The sequence below is a fragment of the Salmo salar genome, chromosome ssa13 (genome assembly GCF_905237065.1).
Source record: "Salmo salar chromosome ssa13, Ssal_v3.1, whole genome shotgun sequence".
NCBI classification, from domain to species: Eukaryota; Metazoa; Chordata; class Actinopteri; order Salmoniformes; family Salmonidae; genus Salmo; species Salmo salar.
The window spans coordinates 53,338,956-53,359,857 of NC_059454.1; the positions used below are offsets into that span (position 1 = coordinate 53,338,956).

Consider the following 20,902-nt stretch of genomic DNA (forward strand, 5'->3'; position numbering starts at 1 on the left):
TCCACCTGGGGCTAAAAGGGATTATGGTTAAGTAAGTAAAGTCATCTCAGTTTGTGTATAACTGTACGAGATGAAAGAAAAAAGGAAGTGGGGTGGGAATGACGACTCACTTCCCGAGTGGCCACCAGTAGCAGGGTCTCCATGACACTGAGGATGGGGCTGATGTCAAAGTCTGAAGGAGCTCCTTTAGGAGGGAGCAGGAGAAGGCCACTGGGATCCTGGTCACTGTAGCAGAGAAAGGGAAGACAACTGAGCTCTAATTCACCAATTGTGTGTGTATGTGTGTGTGTGTGTGTGTGTGTGTGTGTGTACAAATTATTACCTGAAGTAATTACAAAGCGATTCAAACGTCAACTTCACAGACTCTGGCTGATCCTCCTCTGTGATGTTTTTCTGAAACAATTAAAAAAGAGAATATTGTGTATAGCTGTTAACAGCAACTTCAACAGAAACAGCACAAAGTTCCCCCAATGCCAATGGTCTGTCAGCAGCAGATGGAGCCATTTCCCAGTCACTCACCATCATGTGGAAGAGTTTGTCTCTTCTGCTTTGTTTGTCTGGGAAGAAGATGGCTGCTCCGCTCAGAACGGCTTTCACTGCCTCCTTCCTCAGGGCTTTGTCCACTGTCCCCTCAGCCTCTGGACCATCTACTACTGCTCAACACAACAACAACTTTAAACCTTCTCCACTTCCAATACTCTTTATACCAGTCTCCAGTAGCTTTTATATCGTTTTCTATATTTTACCTTGGCTTCCAAGAGCACATTGCATTTTACGAAAAGTAACACTGAAACTACTGATACACCGGTACCACTGTGTGTCTAATAGATGTACAAGGCCTTTACTTTGACAGAGGTGGGTGTAGAGCTCCCACACTGCCCTGGCAGAGTCTGGCTCGCTACTGGTGGATGTGGACGGGGATGCTGTGGCTGATGCTGAGGTTACTGCTCCATCCTCGGTCCCCCTGCTCTCCTCTAGGCCCTTGAATTCCAGGGGGCTGGGGCTGGGCAGCACGGCGAAACAGTTCTGGAGCAGCTGGAGCACCAGCACTCTGCTCTTCATCACCTCCTCTCCCTCACTGGGAAGACAGAGCGACAGAAGGTTGGTTAGACAGATGTCATACGCCGACCATACTCCGATATCACGGACCACAAACGCAGCAGTCCCATGTGTGACCGTGTGATTAGATGTCTTCATCCCGAACCACAATGAGGGGGTCAAAGGCAACAGTGACCTATTCACTGACCACGCCATAATTAAACCAACACAAACGTTCACTTTATCTATACAGAAAAGGCCATGGACAGAATAGGTAATCATGACTCATATCTAGTGTATAACGTCTCTCTGTACTCACATCTCCCGGAGTTTGTTGTAGAAGCTCCAGAACAGGATGAGGTTGAGGCCACTGAAATCCAGTAGAAACTTCTGCTTGAACAGGGACACATCCTACAGAGTTAGATACAGAGGAGATATATCACGTCTTTATCTAGCCATTTGATGCATAGACAATCAACATGATCATCAAATAACATCATTGTCAAAGCAATGTTATTCGTCTACCCCACTTAAAATCTGAGAGCTAAAAACGAATACAACAGCTGTATTGAGAACAGACAGACTTAAATTAAGTTCAGTTTAGTTCACTTAATTGGCCTTATTCATTTGTCTCCCATCTTGAGCTTGGATTTAAAAGACAATCAACATGTACAGACCACACTGACATACATAGTGTATAAGTGGGAAAATATAATGATTATTTTATTTTGCTACAGCAAATAGTATCTTATAAGCCCATTTAGGCTGGGCACCAATAAAGACGCATGACTATGACTGTTGCGGTCATGACATTGTTACAGCCAGTGATTGTCATGCAATTAACTGCAGATCTCTGTCATTTTCCGCCAACAATTAACAAACACGTTTAGCATCTCCGGCTTCCACGCATAGCCTACAAGCCACTGATGCAGACCTTTAGAACATTAAAAAAAGTATAATAAATACATTTAATATAGCCTACACCATCACAATAAAATCCAATATTTATAAATAAACATTATGACATGAAAAAAAAGTTGCCTATTTGAAAAGAACAGAATAGCCTATTCTGAGTCATCCTTATGTTAGGCCCTGATCTGGCTATGTCATATGGAGGTGGGCTATAGTAGTTATAATTCCAGTGGTATTATTTTATAGTAAAACCAATACAATTGAACATAGGTTAATAAAAGAGAAAGGATATTTTCTCCAAACAATTTGAGGGAGTGTGGCTATTCTGTGTTGAGCGGTTAACAAAGAAACAGGTACTCCTGCATGCCAAATTGACTTATTTATATAACTTTAGTTGTAATACAAAGCTTAGGCTATATGTTTTGATTTTTAATACATTCTAAGCCTGCATGATGCGACTAAGAATGATTTGAAAAAAGTCGCATGAAAGGCAATCGCTCTGCTCTGTTTCTTGAGCAGGCTGCACACACTTCATCAGTCTCTCATTCACAATTTGACCAGCACTTGATAATACTCTCACCCATCAGACTATTCTCAATTTAATCTGGTCTTTACATATATTAAATAATATACAGTTGCAAGAAAAAGTATGTGAACCCTTTGGAATTACCTAGACTTCTGCATAAAGTGGTCATAAAATTTGATCTGATCTTCATCTAAGTCACAACAATTGACAAAGTGTGCTTAAACAAATAACACACAAAGTATTGTATTGTTCTTGTCTATATTGAATACATAATTTAAACATTCACAGTGTAGGTTGGAAAAAGTATGTGAACCCCTAGGCTAATGACTTTGCCAAAAGTTAATTGGAGTCAGGTAACCTGGAGTCCAATCAATGAGACAGGTGATGTTGGTTAGAGCTGCCCTGCCCTATAAAAACACTATTCACAAGAAGCATTGCCTGATGTGAACCATTCCTCGAACAAACGAGATCTCAGAAGACCTAAGATTAAAAATTGTTGACTTGCATAAAGCTGTAAAGGGCTACAAAAGTAGTTCTAAAAGCCTTGACATTCATCAGTCCACCGTAAGACAAATTGTCTATAAACGGATTAAGTTCAGCACTGTTGCTACTCTCCGTAAGAGTGGCCGTCCTGAAAAGATGACTGCAAGAGCACAGTGCAAAATGCTCAATGGTTAAGAACAATCCTAGAGTGTCAGCTAAAGACTGACAGAAATCTCTGGAACATGGTAAAATCTCTGACGAGATTACGTAAAACACTAAAACACTAAATAAGAATGGTGTTCATGGGAGGACACCATGGAAGAAGCCGCCGCTGTCCAAAAAAACATTGCTGCACGTCTGAAGTTCGCAAAAGAGCACCTGAATGTTCCACAGCGCTACTGGCAAAATATTCTGTGGACAGATTAAACTAAAGTTGAGATGTTTGGAAGGAACACACAACAATATGTGTGGAGAGAAAAAGGCACAGCACACCAACATCAAAACCTCATCCCAACTGTAAAGTATGACGGAGGGAGCATCATGGTTTGGGCTGCTTTGCTGCCTAAGGGCCTGGACAGCTTGCTATCGTCGACAGAAAAATGTAATTGGAAGTTTATCAAGACATCTTGCAGGAGTGTAAGTAAGGCTATCTGTTCGCCAATTGAAGCTCAACAGAAGTTTGGTTATGCAACAGGACAACGACCCAAAACACAGAAGTAAATCAACAACAGAAATGCTTCAACAGAAAACAATTTACCTTTTGGGGTGACCTCAACTCGATTTGAGATGCTGTGGCATGACCTCAAGAAAACGGTTCACACCAGACATCCCAAGAATATTGCTGAACTGAAACAGTTTTGTTAAGAGGAACGGTCCAAAATTCCTCCTGACCGTTGTGCATGTCTGATCCGCAACTACAGAAAACATTTGGTTGAGGTTATTGCTGCCAAAGGAGGGTCAACCAATTATTAATTCTAAGGGTTCACATACTTTTTCCACCCTGCACTGTGAATATTTACACAGTGTGCTCAATAAAGACATGAAAACATATCAATGCGTGTGTGTATTAGTTTAAGCAGACTGTTTGTCTATTGTTGTGACTTAACCGAAGATCAGATCACATTTTATGACCAATTTATGCAGAAATCCAGGTAATTCCAAAGGGTTCACATACTTTTTCTTGCCACTGTACACTGAGTGTACAGAACATCAGGAACACCTTCCTAATATTGAGTTGAACCCCTTTTGCTCTCAGAGCAGCCTCAATTCGTCAGGGCATGGACTCTACAAGGTGTTGAAAGTGTTGCACAGGGATGCTAGCCCATGTTGACTAATGCTTCCCACAGTTGTGTCAAGTTGGCTGGATGTCCTTTTGGTGGTGGCCCATTCTTGATACACACAGGAAACTGTTGAGTGTGAAAAACCCAGGAGCACTGCAGTCCTTGACACACTCAAACCGGTTCGCCTGGCACCTACTACCATACCCCGTTCACAGCCACTTAAATATTTTGTATTGCCCATTCACCTGGTCAGTCTATCATGGAAAGAGCAGATTAAAAAAAGAAAAAAAAGACATGTAATCCGTATGCACTTGAATGGCGGATGCTTTTTCTGTGGTTAATTTTCATGCCAGCCAGGTAGGCTACTCTGAAGTTAAATATATATAAATATAGCAAGCCTATAGAAAGCTGATGGCCTCTATTAAAAAGAGGAGGATCCCATCAAAACTCCGTAATCTTACACAATTGCATAGTCTATAGAAATTAGAGGTCGACCGATTAATCGGAATGGCCGATTAATTAGGGCCGATTTCAAGGTTTCATAACAATCGGAAATCGGTATTTTTGGACGCCGATTTAACTAGGCAAGTCAGTTAAGAACACATTCTTATTGTCAATGACGGCCTAGGAACGGTGGGTTAACTGCCTTGTTTAGGGGCAGAATGACAGATTTTTACCTTGTCAGCTCGGGGATTCAATCTTGCAACCTTACGGTTAACTAGTCCAACGCTCTAACTACCTGCTTTACATTGCACTCCACAAGGTTACGCGAATGCAGTAAGAAGCCAAGGTAAGTTGCTAGCTAGCATTAAACTTGTCTTATAAAAAACAATCAATCATAATCACTAGTTAACTACACATGGTTTATGATATTACTAGTTTATCTAGCCTGTCGCTAGGTACACGTTGCTCCAACCATAAACATCAATGCCTTTCTTAAAATCAATACACAAGTATATATTTTTAAACCTGCATATTTAGTTAATATTGCCTGCTAACATGAATTTCTTTTAACTAGGGAAAATGTGTCTTGCAAACAGAGTCAGGGTATATGCAGCAGTTTGGGCCGCCTGGCTCGTTGCGAACTAATTTGCCAGAATTTTACATAATTATGACATAACACTGAAGGTTGTGCAATGTAACAGGAATAACGTTTTGCTTTCGAGATGATAGTTTCCGGATTGAACCATATTAACAACCTAAGGCTCGTGTTTCTGTGTGTTATTATGTTATAATTAAGTCTATGATTTGATAGAGCAGTCTGACTGAGCGGTGGTAGGCAGCAGCAGGCTCGTAAGCATTCATTCCAAATAGCACTTTTGTGCGTTTTTCCAGCAGCCCTTCGCAATGCATTGCGCTGTTTATGACTTCAAGCCTGTCAACTCCCAAGATGAGGCTGGTGTAACCGATATGAAATGGCTAGCTAGTTAGCCGGGTGCGTGCTAATAGCGTTTCAAACGTCACTCGCTCTGAGACTTGGAGTAGTTGTTTCCCCTTGCTCTACATGGGTAACGCTGCTTCGAGGGTGGCTTTTGTCGATGTGTTCCTGGTTCAAGCCCAGGTAAGAGCAAGGAGAGGGACGGAAGCTATACTGTTACACTGGCAATACTAAAGTGCCTATAAGAACATCCAATAGTCAAAAGGTATATGAAATACAAATCGTATAGAGAGAAATAGTCCTATATCCTAAAACATCTTACCTGGGAATATTGAAGACTCATGTTAAAAGGAACCACCAGCTTTCATATGTTCTCATGTTCTGAGCAAGGAACTTAAACGTTAGCTTTTTTACATGGCACATATTGCACTTTTACTTTCTCCAACACTTTGTTTTTGCATTATTTAAACCAAATTGAACATGGTTCATTAGTTATTTGAGGCTAAATTGATTTTATTGATGCATTATATTAAGTTAAAATAAGTGTTCATTCAGTATTGTTGTAATTGTCATTATTACAAAAAAGAAATTAAACTTTTTTTTATTTATTAAAAATCGGCAGATTAATCGGCATCGGGGTTTTTGGGCCCCCAATAATCGGCATTGGTATCGGCGGTGAAAAATCATAATTGGTCGACCTCTAATAGAAATGTTGTGCAACATGAGCTTATAGGAACACTTATTTCATTCCATGATTCAACCAGCTACAAGGAGCTGTTTCTCGCTGTGCAAAAGGTGAACCTATCCCGGTCAAACTCTGAATGCCAGGGCTCTCATGAAGTGTTTGATTAGATTATCGATTGATTTTTGCATTGATGTCAGAATGATTAGAGGGACAATAGAGCGCTAGCTGTTAGCAAGTTTGGTAGGCTACTAATGACTATCAGTGGCATCACAGTTTTGGAGAAGACCAGTTATCGTGAATCAAGGGTCAAATGTAATTTTTCTGCGGTCATAACTTGTGACTGCCGGTGTGGTGGTAATACAGTCAACGTAAAATCCCTAAGCATAACACTTTAATAATAAAATAAATCTAATCTTACAGTGTAATGACTGAGGGAACTACTGACAGTGGGTACCATGTCTCGTGTGAGCTGCTGGATGAAGAAGAGGGTCTTCTTGAGCAGGGTGAGTCCAGTGACCATGTCCCCCTCTGAGCCATCTCCCTGTGGACTCAGGTCGTCCAGATCATCCAGCCTCTCGGCCCCGGGACACAGGTACCCACTGAAGGACAGGGACTGGACCCCCAGACGCTCTGCACTGTCCTGCCGCGCACACAGGAACTTCACCATCAGGAACTGGGGAGGGGGGGGGAAGAGAGTCACTTCACAGTTGTCAGTGTGAGTGTTATATAAATGTGAATGGTGGGACTATTCTTACACTGTTAAAAACCCGTTGTGGATAGGGGGCAGTATTTTCACGGCCGGATAAAAAACGTACCCGATTTAATCTGGTTACTACTCTTGCCCAGAAACTAGAATATGCATATAATTAGTAGATTTGGATAGAAAACACTCTAAAGTTTCTAAAACTGTTTGAATGGTGTCTGTGAGTATAACAGAACTCATATGGCAGGCAAAAACCTGAGAAGATTCCATGCAGGAAGTGGCCTGTCTGACAATTTGAAGTCCTTCTGTTGCATGTCTATCAAAATTACAGCATCTGTGCTGTTACGTGACACTTTCTAAGGCTTCCATTGGCTCTCTAAAGCCTTCAGAAAGTGGAATGACCGTCTCCTGTCTCTGGGCAGATAACAGGAGCAGAGTTTGTAAGTGGTCTGCCTGGGGACAGAGAGACTAGAGATGCGCGTTCATGAGACCTCGCCATTTTTTTCTTCACCTCTTTGAATGAATACAACGTTGTCCGGTTGGAATATTATCACTATTTTACGAGAAAAATAGCATAAAAATTGATTTTAAACAGCGTTTGACATGCTTCTAAGTACGGTAATGGAATATTTTGAAATTTCTTGGTCACGAAATGCGCTTGCGCGTTACCCTTTGGATAGTGACCTGAATGCACGAACAAAACGGAGGTATTTGGATATAACTATGGATTATTTGGAACCAAAACAACATTTGTTGTTGAAGTAGAAGTCCTGGGAGTGCATTCTGACGAAGAACAGCAAAGGTAATCCAATTTTTCTAATAGTAATTCTGAGTTTAGGTTGCCCCGACGTTGGCGGGTGTCTGAATAGCTAGCCTGTGATGGCTGAGCTATGTACTCAGAATATTGCAAAATGTGCTTTCGCCAAAAAGCTATTTTAAAATCTGACATAGCGTTTGCATAAAGGAGTTCTGTATCTATAATTCTTAAAATAATTATGTATTTTGTCAACGTTTATCATGAGTAATTTAGTAAATTCACCGGAAGTTTGCGGTGGGTATGCTAGTTCTGAACATCACATGCTAATGTAAAAAGCTGGTTTTTGATATAAATATGAACTTGATTGAACAAAACATGCATTTATTGTATAACATAATGTCCTAGGAGTGTCATCTGATGAAGATCATCAAAGGTTAGTGCTGCATTTAGCTGTGGTTTGGGTTTTTGTGACATATATGCTTGCTTTGAAAATGGCTGTGTGATTATTTTTGGCTGGGTACGCTCCTGACATAATCTAATGTTTTGCTTTCGCTGTAAAGCCTTTTTGAAATCGGAAAATGTGGTTGGATTAACGAGAGTCTTATCTTTCAAATGGTGTAAAATAGTCATATGTTTGAGAAATTGAAGTTATAGCATTTTTGAGGTATTTGTATTTCGCGCCACGCTCTACCATTGGCTATTTGGCGAGGCGTTCCGCTAGCGGAACGTCTGTCCTCAACAGGCTAATTGATTGATTCACACAATTAACATTACATATTGGGACACATAGTAATATCTGATTTCTGCACATAGATACTCTTATTTGATTGGTAGATGGGGAGGAGAGGGAGGAGCAGGGGATTGAGGGGTGTTGAGTGTCAGAGAGAGAGAGTATTGAGGAGTGGTTGAATGAGGAAGGAGAAACAATAATATGGACAGGGCAGAGAGTAATAGTAAAACTAGAAAGAAATGAGAGATAGAGTGCGCGAAAGAGTGTTGAGTACCTTTGCAACGCGACACGTCTGCAGTTTGATCTCCACATCGTTCCAGTCATCCTCCAGCTCAAACCAGCCAATGGGCTCATCCTCCGCCTGCAGTGGAATCCTCAGACTGCAAGGTAGGTCACATGACAAACCAGGGGTCAGACAGTCATATGGAACTGTCTCATTCATTCATTCATTAATTCATTCATATGGAACAGGTCACTATACTGACTGTAGTTCAAGGCCTCGTTTTATACCAAACCTTACGAACATGGGTAGGATGTCTGGTGCATGAGACTACTGTACTACTGACTTACTACCGAGTTAAATCCAGAAGAAAATAAATAGGCAGTTCATCAGGGTTCAACAGGTACCACTCCAGGGAGGTCCTTACTTGTCTTGCACAAACTCCTTGTAGTCCTTGTAGTTCCAGGAGTCATACTTCTTAAACCTCTTGAAGTGTTTTTCTGCATCAAAGGTGTCTCCTTCACTGTAGGCAAACACCAGGCCACACTTTGCTCCAATGGCACCTTTACGGACCTGTTGAAAAACACAGGTAGATTGAAGCAAACAGCAAATGGTAGGGAGCAAAAGTGCAAACCCTTGCTTGAGTGCTAACACACACTATACCACAAATACACTGATAGAAAATGCTTAATACTCCATGAGAACCCCATTGCTGTGAACACCAATGCACTATTGCAAGATTTGAACACTACACACACTCACTTTAATCTTCATCTGAGTGACCTGGAAGTTGCTCTGGTCTTCTGTAGACAGGATCACGCTAGCTCTCTTCTTACCACTTTCTGTAAGAAACCCTGTACAGAACATTAGAGCAACTGATTAAGCATGCAAACTCAAACATGCACATACTTGGAGAGCGTGAACGAGAGAGAGAAAGAGACAGAGGAGAGAGAGACTGCAGTAACTATACCGTCTCCAGTGGCGGCGGATTCAGTCAGCATGTTCTCTGGTCCCGACTTCTCCTCTTTGCCCTTCACATCACAGGCCTGCAGGTGCAACTGAAGGTTCTTCCCTAGAGTAGGGCACAAGACACACAATCACTTCAGAACAGCCATATCTAAAGGCGATGGTCGCAAACCATTTGTAATCTAACTAGGGTTGCAAAATTCCCCAAATTCACAGGTTTTCTAGAAATCCTGGTTGGAAGATTCCCGGAATCAGGAGGGAATCTACGATAAATTCAGAATCCTCCAACCAGAAAATCCAGAATCCTCAAATTCTGCAACCCTTAAGTTTTCTTGTGTCCCACAAATACGTTTCTATTCAGGAACTAGCGTCTACACGCGATTCAAAAAGAATCAGGCTTGATCCTGGCCCAGCATATTGGAAACACTGTTCTAAAGCATAATCACAGCACTATAGCCAGAATTGTCTGGTTAGCAGCCCATTGTCTCAACTACTACGGCCATACTGCTTCCACTCCTAATGGTATGGATGAAAATGACCACTTAACACCTGCATGAGGGACATAGTAGATAAGGTAAGTGGGGTTGGCTGAAGACTGGGACAAGGATACTGTAAGTGGGGTTGGTTGAGGTTACCGTTGCGGTAGAGCAGGCGCAGTCTCACTGAGGCCATGGAGGAGATGAGGGACGAGGCTCTGTACTCTGCCTCCAGGTGCTCACTGATACCAGACAGGGATTGGAGGATCTTAGCCACACTGCCCCGGGCCAGGGCAAAGGCTAACAGGGTCAGTTCCGCATCAGGGGTCACACAGCAACTACAGGGGGGTGAAGAGAGAAAGAGGAAAAAAATGGTGTGAGGTTGAGAGTGATTGAGTGTAAGACAAACAGAAAGATGGTGAGTGGGTGTGAGATATACGTAAGATAGAGTGTGTGAGAGAAAGAGTAAGCGGGTGTGAGATAGTGTGTGAGGGAGAGAGAAGAGAGAGAGGATGTGCATGTGTGCATGTCTACATGCGAGAAATAGATAGTGAGAGAGTATTCAAAGAGTCAAGGTAATACAGAGAATATCACCACTCAATCAATGTGCTGATATCTGTACAGACACACTCATACACATGCTAAGACACATACACATGGATTTTGTATAGTAGATAAAGTATGTGATGGTAGAGGCCTGAGGGAACACACTTAACGTGTTGTGAAAAGTGTTATGAAATGTAATGTTATGTAATATTTGTAATTGTATATAACTGCCTTGATGTTGCTGGACCCCAGGAAGAGTAGTTGCTGCCTTGGCAGCAGCTAATGGAGATCCATAATAAGTAAAATACAAAATGTCAACATAATCATGTAAGCATAGTAGTCTCTCTGGGCTCTGAGATTATCAGCATAGTGAGGTCAGTGTAATCACAGGATCTATGAATTATTCAGCTCTTCTCATTTCAATGTTTTTATTGTCAGTCATACTCATTATATAGTTATTACTACTATAGACTTACTCTGCTATTCTGAGCAGGAACCCGTCCACCTCCTCAAGGATGTTCATGGAGAAGAACTTGGGGAACTCAGTGGACGACGGCGTTAAGGACAGTGGTGGCATGTGCTTTAAGGCTTTTCTATGAGGCGGGAACAGAAGATACCAAGCTCTTAGACACAGTGCCACAACAAAAAGTCAAGTCAAAGCATTCAATTACTGTTGACAAAAGTGAAATACTGTAGAACATCTTCATAATCATGACAACTAGGAGTTGTTCCTGGTTAGGTCAAGTGGTCAGAAAAAAACTCCTAGCATTAATGATGTGCATGCAATAGACCCATTCATAACATCAGAGCCCGTATCCACAAAGCCTCTCAGAGTAGAAGTTTCACCTTTTAGATCATAAGGAATAAAAATATATAGGGACAGGTGGGGGGACCTGATCCTAGATCAGCACTCCTACTCTGAGACACTTTGTGGCTATGGGCCCAGACCCCTAAATAAGCATGACATAGCACCCTTCCATAACCCTGTCTCTAGTTGGTACTCACTGTGTGCTCTGTAGGACAGTCTGTGCCAGGACAGGGTTGGTCTCCATTGAGGCTGTGACCAGGGATGTGAGCAGTGACAGGTACCAGATAGCCGAGGCATCAGACACAGACACCTCTTTACTCTTGGTGATCTGGTAGCCCAGGGTCTTCAGCCCGTGGATCCGCGTGTCACAACCATCACTCAGGCACCGCTTGATGTTGATCTGGATGTCTGGAGGCCACAGAGTGGAATGATTTGAATGGCGTAGGATAGGATCGGACAGAAATACTTTACTAATCCCGGAGGGTACATGTCTTTAGTTGGCACACTGAACAAAAACATATTAAACTAAAAACTCTGTCACTAATCGGTCACCAGGGGTGGTCTACGGCCTGATGAATTTAGTAATAAAATAAATAAACACATCTAAAACTAGATAGAAAGTATGCAGAAATTATCAAGGATATACGTTTTGAAATAACTGCTATTTTTCACCAATGAATTTCAAAATCCCGATGTGGCCCTTGAGCCAAAAAGTTTGCTGATCCCTGATGTATACCGTATTCAAATTCCAGGGAGAATCGATTTCAAACAGAAGCTTAACCAGAGAAGCAGACTTCTAGCCTCCCCAAAAGACTACCTGGAGGAACTAGATGAATTGAGTAGTGTGTAATACAGTAGGAGCTTTCACATTAGACTCATGATCCGGGTGGATTGCACCCACATCGATCTGCATCATTCTTTTCTGGAGTGAAAGGCCCTAGTGACTGACTCACAGAGGTGAAAAGTTAGGTCCAGACAGACAAGCAGACAGGCAGAGAAGACATGTAGGCAGGCAGACAGCGACTGACTCACAGGGGTGAGTGATGTTGGCGTTCTCCAGCAGGGCCACGTAACCTGTGACGTTGGAGGGGATGCGGACATCCTTGATCTCCTGCAGCGAGCGCCGGTTCTTGCCCACAGCCACCGACACCAGCTGGGGCATGTAGCTGTGGTCGTTGGACGCCACTGCGATGGCCAGGCGACGCAGCACCACGTCCGGCTTCATCTTCAACCTGAAAATACGACGATAAGGTAAAATTAAAAGTAGGGCCCTGAGTTTAACCTGAGAATGTGACTTGATCAGATCAAACTCATTGCCCTAAACATGACACTTTCCTGGACACAAGGAAATCAAACAACATTTGAACTCAAAGATAATAGTGTACTCCTCATGCAAATCAAACATTGCACAGAAGCTGGATAAAAAAAAGGAGCCGAACAAAAAAGGAAAACGTTACATATCTACTTACTGTTTAAAATTTTTAAAGAAATTAAACTACAGAGGTACATTAGAAAGCAGCCACAGCTCCCTTTCAAACTGTATGTGAACGCTTGGATCTAACCCTGATTAAAAAGCCATGCTTATTAGCTGTTGTCTCTCACCTTATCCAGTGTGAGCGTGCACTGCCGTCTGACTGCCAGAAGGTCACAGTCTCTCCGTTGGTCATCTTGTGGATGTCCGCAGCATTGGATGAAGCTTCTATGAAGTTGTAGCACTGTGTGACCACCTTCACTTTATCCACCTCTGGGTCCCGGTTCAACTCTGCCCTGTACTGGATGTCTAAGTCTGGGAGGAGGGAGAGAGGAGAACCAGAGAGGCTCAATGAGACAGACTGAGGTGTTGTTTCATTGTGAATAAAGAGTAAACTAGTATTACATGACATTCATGATCTGAAGATGTGTGTAATTGTTAGTACAAGGCAATCTCCTTGTGCTAATTTAACAACATTCATGTTCCAAGACTGTATTCTATCGATATTTTATAATACTTTTACCTTTCTCCTTCTGAAGGAGGAACTCTAGGAAGTCCTGCACCACGGTAGACCTCATGGTACAAATGCTGTTGTATCCCTCTAGAACAGGGAAAGGAATGGCACTACTAGGAATACGGTTCCTGTGGAGGAACTTCAGGATCTTTGAGGCATGCGCTCCCAACCTGTCTTTGGACTTGGAGAATATGTCAACGAATCCTAAAATAAAGAGAGAAGATAAACGTATAAGATTTATCATGCTGTTAGTGAACACATCCCTTTTACTACATCTTTGCCTATCCCTCTCTCCTCTATGCCCTCTGCCCCTATCCTTTCCCCAATCTTCCTGTCACAACTCTCCACAATGTACAGAATACCCACCACCATATAAACTCCCCATTAACCTATAACATACATCAGTATCACATTGGGTCTGTTCCTACCTGGGGTTAGGGTGCATGCCTGGAGTTGTCTGATCACGTGACTCAGCTCTCCCTGTAGATTGGCCCCATTGGAGTTCTTCAGAGCCATCAGCATGTTCTCAACGTCCACCACTCCATCTCCCTCTGCATCAAACTGACCAAAGGCCTAGAGCAGGGACAGAGAAACATGAGAAAAACACTCAAATTCATAGGGACATAGACATTCAACTTCGTAGGTTTTTCACCTCTGCTTCAGTCTACACTAGGACGTCACCTGGGTGACGGGGTTAGGAGAGAAGCTAATATTTTTGACACACTGACCTGAGGTGGACACATTACCAATGCCTTGACCCCCCTGGCCTTTACAACAATCCTCCTAGTAAAGGCCTGACAACTGTCAGCTCTGGATAAAAGTGACATTGACCCTAGAACCAAAACATGGAGCTATTTGATATCTGCCTATGCTGATAATCTGTTATGAGATTACACTATAATGTTTTATCTCTCTCTGTCAAACCAGACAGGTATACTGTTTCTATGGATTGTGGATGTTACTGAGTCAGGATTCCATTGCATTCTGAAGCATGCCTTCCCTGCCACAGGCATACAATGTCCTACCTTGACAGAGATAAAGGCAAAGCTATTCATTACAGAGCAGGTCCTATTCGTATATCAACTCGTGACAGAAAACGTAGCTAAAAGTTCTACAAAAAGAACAATGCCGCTTGTTGTAGATAGAGCAGAAAAGAGGAAGGTTTGGCATCAAAATATCAATGGTCACTGACAAACGTAAGGGTCTGACAACACATAATGTCCCTTTATGGCTCGAGGTGTCGTGACACACTTATTGCTTGGCATGGGTTAGTCAGAGGACATGTAACCAGGCCTACAATGTAAACAAACCACTTTCAGCCACTCAGCTGTGAATCACATAATGGTGGACACTCGCTCTTTCTATGATAACATTGAGGTATAAGAAATATTGTGGGCTTTATATTATGGTAGTTATCGCGGAAATACTGTACCTCCTCGCACTCATCTCGCGGAGCGTCTCGGCTCTCGAGCATCTCGCAAAACTGTTCCACATTTACAGACTCCTCTCCCCGGCTCAACCGGTCCTCGAGCCACCGCACCAGGACGCCCTCATTCCCGGCCAGGACCGACTCAGGAATGGCGACCCCCGAGTCGCTAATGCGGGCCGCCGCCTCCCTCAGTTTGACTTGCTCTAAAAGCACCCCGGGGGTAGGAGGTCCGCAGCCCGGCACTGGAGGGTTATTCGATCCCCTTCCACTCCTTCCAGAACCAGAGCCTCCACTGTTTGCAACGCCGACGCCCGTGGCCGCAGAGGCCGGACTGCCTTCTGCGAACCCGGGGCTTTCGGCTTCGACATCCTCCTCGTCCCCACTACCACCTCCGCAGCCGCTCTCTGCGTTTCCCATGATGTATAGCGGCCTCTGGCTTTCCTAAAATTCGTAGAGGTCCGCTTGGAGACAGTTTTGTAAACGGGATTGAAAAATCCACAGCCCTTTCCAACCTGTGTTCTTCCGTTTCGTTCCACTACCGCATTGACGTTCGGTACGTGCCCTACTAGTTCGCTCGCTACGTCATCAGAAACTTTGGACCCAATGGGCGGAGGTGTACGTTCTAGGCCCGGATCATGAAATAGCGTAAATGCATATAGAAAACAATATTTGATGTAGGCCTATTCTTATATACAACTATTCATGATATAGCTGCAGTACAAATCTCTCATATTCCCTATTATACCGTGCATTGCTGAACGTGCGGACACCAAGTCAAACCAGGGAGCTATATAAGCAGATGGTTTGTAAATCTGCACTGATGTGAGCATGCGCTGTGGATTAAACGCATACCCGGAAATGAAAATACAGAAACGGCGATTATTTTTTAAACATGTTTAAATAATTGACAAAATGTAACGGCACATGACAAGGAATAGCTGAGGTGCGAAGGCATCGGCATAATGCTAGGGTTTAACATTTCATTTATTTGTGTATTAGTGGCAATACTAATACCACCGATAGAACAATGAGAGGATCTTTACTATTACTACACCAGGACTGGGCCCACATCACTGACGATGCACCACCTGTGCAGCGCATAACCAAAGAGGAGTTATCTCTGTACAGCGGAGAGAACAGCAAGGGCCTTTACCTGTCCATCCTATAATGTTTACATATTTTGCACAACTCATTTCATATCTATATACTATATTATATTCTACTGTATTTTAGTCTATGCCGCTCCGACATTGCTCGTCCAAATATGTATATATTCTAAACTCCATTCCTTTACTTGAAATGTGTATGTATTGATGTTTAATTGTTAGATCTTACTTGTTAGATATTGCTGCACTGTTGGAGCTAGAAACACAAGCATTTCGCTACACCCACAATAACATCTGCAAAACATGTGTATGTGACCAATACACTTTGATTTGATCCTAGGACAGGTGTTCGATGTAGAAAAAGGGATGAAGCACTATGGACCTAGCGGTGGTTATAATTTCTTTAGAGGTGATTTTCTCTACCGAGCTAGCTAACATAGTTGACTGCATTGGCTAGCCAAAAAGGACTCCATTTGAAAGTTGCATCATCTTATCCTTTAAGGCTTTAAAAATGTTCTTACACTGATTTTTGAACATTCAAAGCAACTGCGACGCATCCGTGGCAGGCATTGTTGTCACCTTAGCTTGCAACATAACTTTTCGTGATAGGAACCCTGAGCACCACCAGCAATCAGTCTACACCACTGAGCACACACCCGTTGTTACTATGACAACTGACTGCTGTCTGAACACATGCAAATCCAATTTGTTACTTGTCTCTTGCTGTTTTGGACAGTTAGTATTCCAAAACGGATTAAAAAAATGATTTGAGCTTTAAGGCCTGCAGTGAGAACAAGCATTAAATGTACATAAAAACATGTACAAGATTATATAACAAATACACTTCGAAAGATACACACAGATTTTGGCAGACTTGTGAATTCATTTTCTGCTGCATCTCTGGCCTTTGTCACTGGGGACTTTACAGATACCAGTGTGACTGATGATGTGTCCAGTCTGACCTCTGCTCAGGTGGTGTCCCTGTAAGACTGGCTGACCTTCTATCACAAGGACTACAAGCCTATGGGTGGGTATCAATGCCTGTAGGCCATCGTATCTTCATACAAGGGTCCATTTGACCAAGGAACTTTTGTCATTGATACTAGCACAGTTGATATTATTGCACTCAATACTAGCCTGGGTACCAGTCTGTTAATGCAGTCTTGCCAACTCCTTATGGAATTGTGATGCATTTGCAAGCAGTGGAGTGCAATGATACTTATTGAACAGATGGGTACCCAGGCTAGTTCATTACATACGTGAAAATAAGGTTCAAAGGCCCTCGCATACAACCCGAGAACCGAGTTTGGAAAACCATGTGTTAACCCAAAAGGACAAGAATATGCAGAGAATCCTTTGACAGTTGTGAGATTCAAGTCCTCCCTCTGTGATATGCTGCAGGCAGACTGATGGGGGCAGTTCTACAGTGACGGTGGAGGGCCCACAGAGGCCCTGCTGCAGGTGGAGGCAGCCCTCAAGGACCAAGCCCAGGCTGAGGCTGAGAAGTAACACCTCCCAGCCTGCAACTCAGAGTGGAGTGCTGCCAGGAGAGGACGGGTCTGTTGCTCCACCAAGAGGTACTGACATCATGGTGCACAGAAAAACTTTGTGCATGTTTGACATTGCAGTCGGCAGTGCAGACGACTACCGACTGATTGATCTACAAATCACCCTGAATCATAACTACTCTTTTATTATTTGTAGATAAGTCAGTAACAATCAACAATATACCATGGATTTGATGTTCTCGACCACGGCCATTGTATTTACTAGCCTTAGGTTGATGGTGGCAATGTGTACAGGCCCTAACATGCTGAAGGATATCATACACTAGGGGGCGCTAACTCAAGCTTAAATAACATTAATTGTTGCCTCATATCAACTAGTATGGATAGAAGTACCAATTTGTAAGTCGCTCTGGATAAGAGCGTCTGCTAAATGACTTAAATGTAAATGAAATGAAGCATTCACAGCCATCATAGAGATCAGTCTATGCTCTGGAAGCATTACTAGGGAAGTGTGTTTTTAAGCATGTAGCTCTGATTTGACTGTCCTTTTCTCTACTCGGTGGTGGAGTGCAGAGAGACTCGGCCGGCGTACCGAGGGTACTGTTCTTTCCTGGCTCGGGCAGCTCTCACTGTGTGTGTGTCCAGAACTCCTCCAGTGAAAAACCCTAACATCCACGATTATGAGGGCTGCCCCCCGCCCCTCACGCTGAGTCATGTCCTGTCAGAGAGTAGAGGGCGAGGTTAGACAAAAGGGGGCTCTGTGAAGGCTTGGCCACCTCACACCTCACACAAGGACTATCTACAAGGGCCTATATACTGTTATCTAAAACTTCAAGAGTTCTGAATTAGAATTACTGGGTATCTGATTGTCAGTTTGAAGATAACCTCTGTTGAATGGTTTCTGTTCTTTATGCATGCACATTTTAGTTCAATTAATATGCAATATGTCAACTAATTGCAAGTGCAAATGGCCAAATACTGTACACACAATAATTAGGAATAGAAGGGAAATGTTTAATACTACACTGAACCAAAATAAAAATGCCACATGTAAAGTGTTGGGCCCATGTTTCATGAGATGAAATAAAATATTCCAGAAATGTTCTATGCACAAAGATAACGCATCCACCTAATGCCAAGATAATCCATCCACCTGACAGGTGTGGCATATCAAGAAGCTGATTAAACAGCATGATCATTACACAGGTGCAACTTGTGCTGGGGATAATAAAAGGCCATTAATGTGCAGTTTTGTCACGACACAATGCCACAGATGTCTCAAGTTTTGAGGGACCATGCAATTGGCATGCTGACTGCAGCAATTGAATGTTAATTTCTCTAGCATAAGCCGCCTCCAATGTCATTTTAGAGAATTTGGCAGTACGTCCAACCAGCCTCACAACCGCAGACCACGTGTTTGGCATCTTGTTGGCAAGCGGTTTACAGATGTCAACGTTGTGAACAGTGCCCCATGTTGGCATGGGATTATGTTATGGGCAGGCATTAGCAACGGACGAGCACAAATGCATTTTGTCGATAGCAATTTGAATGCACATAGATACCGTGACGAGATCCTGAGGACCATTGTTACGCCATTCATCCGCCACCATCACCTCATATTTCAGCATGATAAAGCACGGCCCCATGTCGCAAGGATCTGTACACAATTCCTGGAAGCTGAAAATGTCAAAGTTTTACCATGCCCTGCATACTCACCAGACATGTCACCCATTGAGCATGTTTGGGACGCTCTGGATAAACAGCATGTTCCAGTTCCCGCCACTATATTTCGCAGATACATTGAAGAGTGGGACAACATTCCACAATCAACAGCCTGATCAACTCTATGCAAAGGAGATGTGTCGCGCTGCATGAGGCAAATGGTGGTCACACCAGATACTGACTGGATTTCTGAGCCATGCCCCTCTTTTCAATTCAGATAATAAAAATGCATTGGTCACATACACATGGTTAGCATATGTTAATACTAGTGTAGTGATATGCTTGTATTTTTATTTGGGGGGGGGGGGGTCTGAACAACAGACACATATCTATATTCCCAGCCATGTGAAATCCATAGATTACAGCCTAATGAATTTATTTCAATTGACTGATTTCCTCATATGAACTGTAACTCAGTAAAATATTTGAAATTGTAATGTGTATATATTTATTCAATACGCCACACACAAAAATAAACATGTTTTATAAAACATGTTTGTACTTCAACTAACTGGTAATTGTCAGAGGATATTCATTTGTGGTTAAGAAAAAGGACAGGAGCGAACATGTGTTGTGAAGTTGTACTAAAACATGTCTTGGATTAGCTGATTTTAGCAACACGGGTGTTTTTAAATACACTAGCATTGCTCCCAATTGTAATAGTTTGCACAAAAACAGTCCCCGGGAAGCTAGACGTTAAATACAATTCCATTTAAAAACTTACTGTACCGGTGGGCAGGAAAGTTGGTCATTATGATGGGTGAATGAGACAATAGCTCGAGGAAGGGTATTATTAAACAGACTTACCCATCACTGTACCTGTACACAACCCATCTGTAAATAGCATACCCAACTACCTCATCCCCATACTGTTATTTTTTTGCTCTTTTGCACCCCAGTATCTCTACTTGCACATCATCATGTGCACATCTATCACTCCAGTGTTAATGCTAAATTGTAATTATTTCACCACTATGGCCTATTTATTGCCTTACCTCCCTAACCTTACTACATTTGCACACACATTAAAATAGATTTTTCTATTGTGTTATTGACTGTACGTTTGTTTATCCCATGTGTAACTCCATGTTGTTTTGGTCGCACTGCTTTGCTTTATCTTGGCCAGGTCGCAGTTGTAAATGAGAACTTGTTCTCAACTGGCCTACCTGGTTAAATAAAGGTGAAATAAAAAAAAATACATAAAATTTTTTTAACAGACTTGCCAAACGTAGGTCTGTTGTAGACCCACTTCCTCTCTGCTAACCTCATGTCAAAAATAAAAGTCCCCCAAAATGTATTCCTTTATTGTCCACATGGCGCATGTACAGGACTTTTATTCTGACATGACGTAAGCAGAATGGAAGTTGGTCAACAAGAGACCCACGTTTGGAAAGTCCTTTTGATAATACGATCCTTTAGATATTTTCTCAAATTAACCCCATCATAATGCCCAATCATCCTCTCCACCGGCATAGTAAATTGAAATGGAATTGTATTTAACTTCTGGCTTCCCACTTACTGTTTTTGTGCAACCCAATACAATTGAGAGAAATGCTAGTGTATGCTAAATACACTCACGTTGCTAAAAGCAGCTAGTCTTGGACATGTTTGTATCTAAAGTACAGAGCAAAAAACAAGATCCTG

At 42.5% G+C, this 20,902-nt stretch overlaps 2 protein-coding genes across 6 annotated transcripts in view; one reads left to right on the forward strand and one right to left on the reverse strand.

Moving 5' to 3' along the window:
- The window catches only part of zzef1 (zinc finger, ZZ-type with EF hand domain 1), a 57,281-nt gene extending 41,799 nt beyond the window's left edge, over positions 1 to 15,482 (reverse strand). For 2 of the 5 annotated variants that reach the window (XM_014136613.2, XM_014136611.2), the window contains exons 1-18: positions 14,926 to 15,482; positions 13,922 to 14,066; positions 13,503 to 13,697; positions 13,111 to 13,294; positions 12,541 to 12,740; positions 11,706 to 11,916; positions 11,177 to 11,293; positions 10,314 to 10,492; positions 9,683 to 9,784; positions 9,475 to 9,566; positions 9,140 to 9,285; positions 8,767 to 8,872; positions 6,748 to 6,975; positions 1,358 to 1,449; positions 846 to 1,078; positions 520 to 653; positions 323 to 393; positions 111 to 225 (exon numbers count right to left, since the gene is read on the reverse strand). In XM_014136613.2, coding sequence (XP_013992088.1) covers positions 111 to 225; positions 323 to 393; positions 520 to 653; positions 846 to 1,078; positions 1,358 to 1,449; positions 6,748 to 6,975; positions 8,767 to 8,872; positions 9,140 to 9,285; positions 9,475 to 9,566; positions 9,683 to 9,784; positions 10,314 to 10,492; positions 11,177 to 11,293; positions 11,706 to 11,916; positions 12,541 to 12,740; positions 13,111 to 13,294; positions 13,503 to 13,697; positions 13,922 to 14,066; positions 14,926 to 15,339 — 2,964 coding nt within the window. In that variant the 5' untranslated portion in view covers positions 15,340 to 15,482. The remainder of the gene's footprint in view (positions 1 to 110; positions 226 to 322; positions 394 to 519; positions 654 to 845; positions 1,079 to 1,357; positions 1,450 to 6,747; positions 6,976 to 8,766; positions 8,873 to 9,139; positions 9,286 to 9,474; positions 9,567 to 9,682; positions 9,785 to 10,313; positions 10,493 to 11,176; positions 11,294 to 11,705; positions 11,917 to 12,540; positions 12,741 to 13,110; positions 13,295 to 13,502; positions 13,698 to 13,921; positions 14,067 to 14,925) is intronic. The other 3 variants (XM_014136615.2, XM_014136612.2, XM_014136614.2) reach the window with 3 other exon arrangements.
- Positions 15,483 to 17,065: 1,583 nt separating this feature from the next.
- Positions 17,066 to 19,537, forward strand: LOC123726158 (neuferricin). The gene is made up of 3 exons (XM_045692763.1): positions 17,066 to 17,071; positions 17,448 to 17,533; positions 18,088 to 19,537. The coding sequence occupies exons 1-3, from the start codon at positions 17,066 to 17,068 to the stop codon at positions 18,203 to 18,205; spliced, it is 210 nt and encodes a 69-aa protein (XP_045548719.1). The 3' UTR covers positions 18,206 to 19,537.
- The last annotated feature ends 1,365 nt before the right edge of the window (positions 19,538 to 20,902 follow it).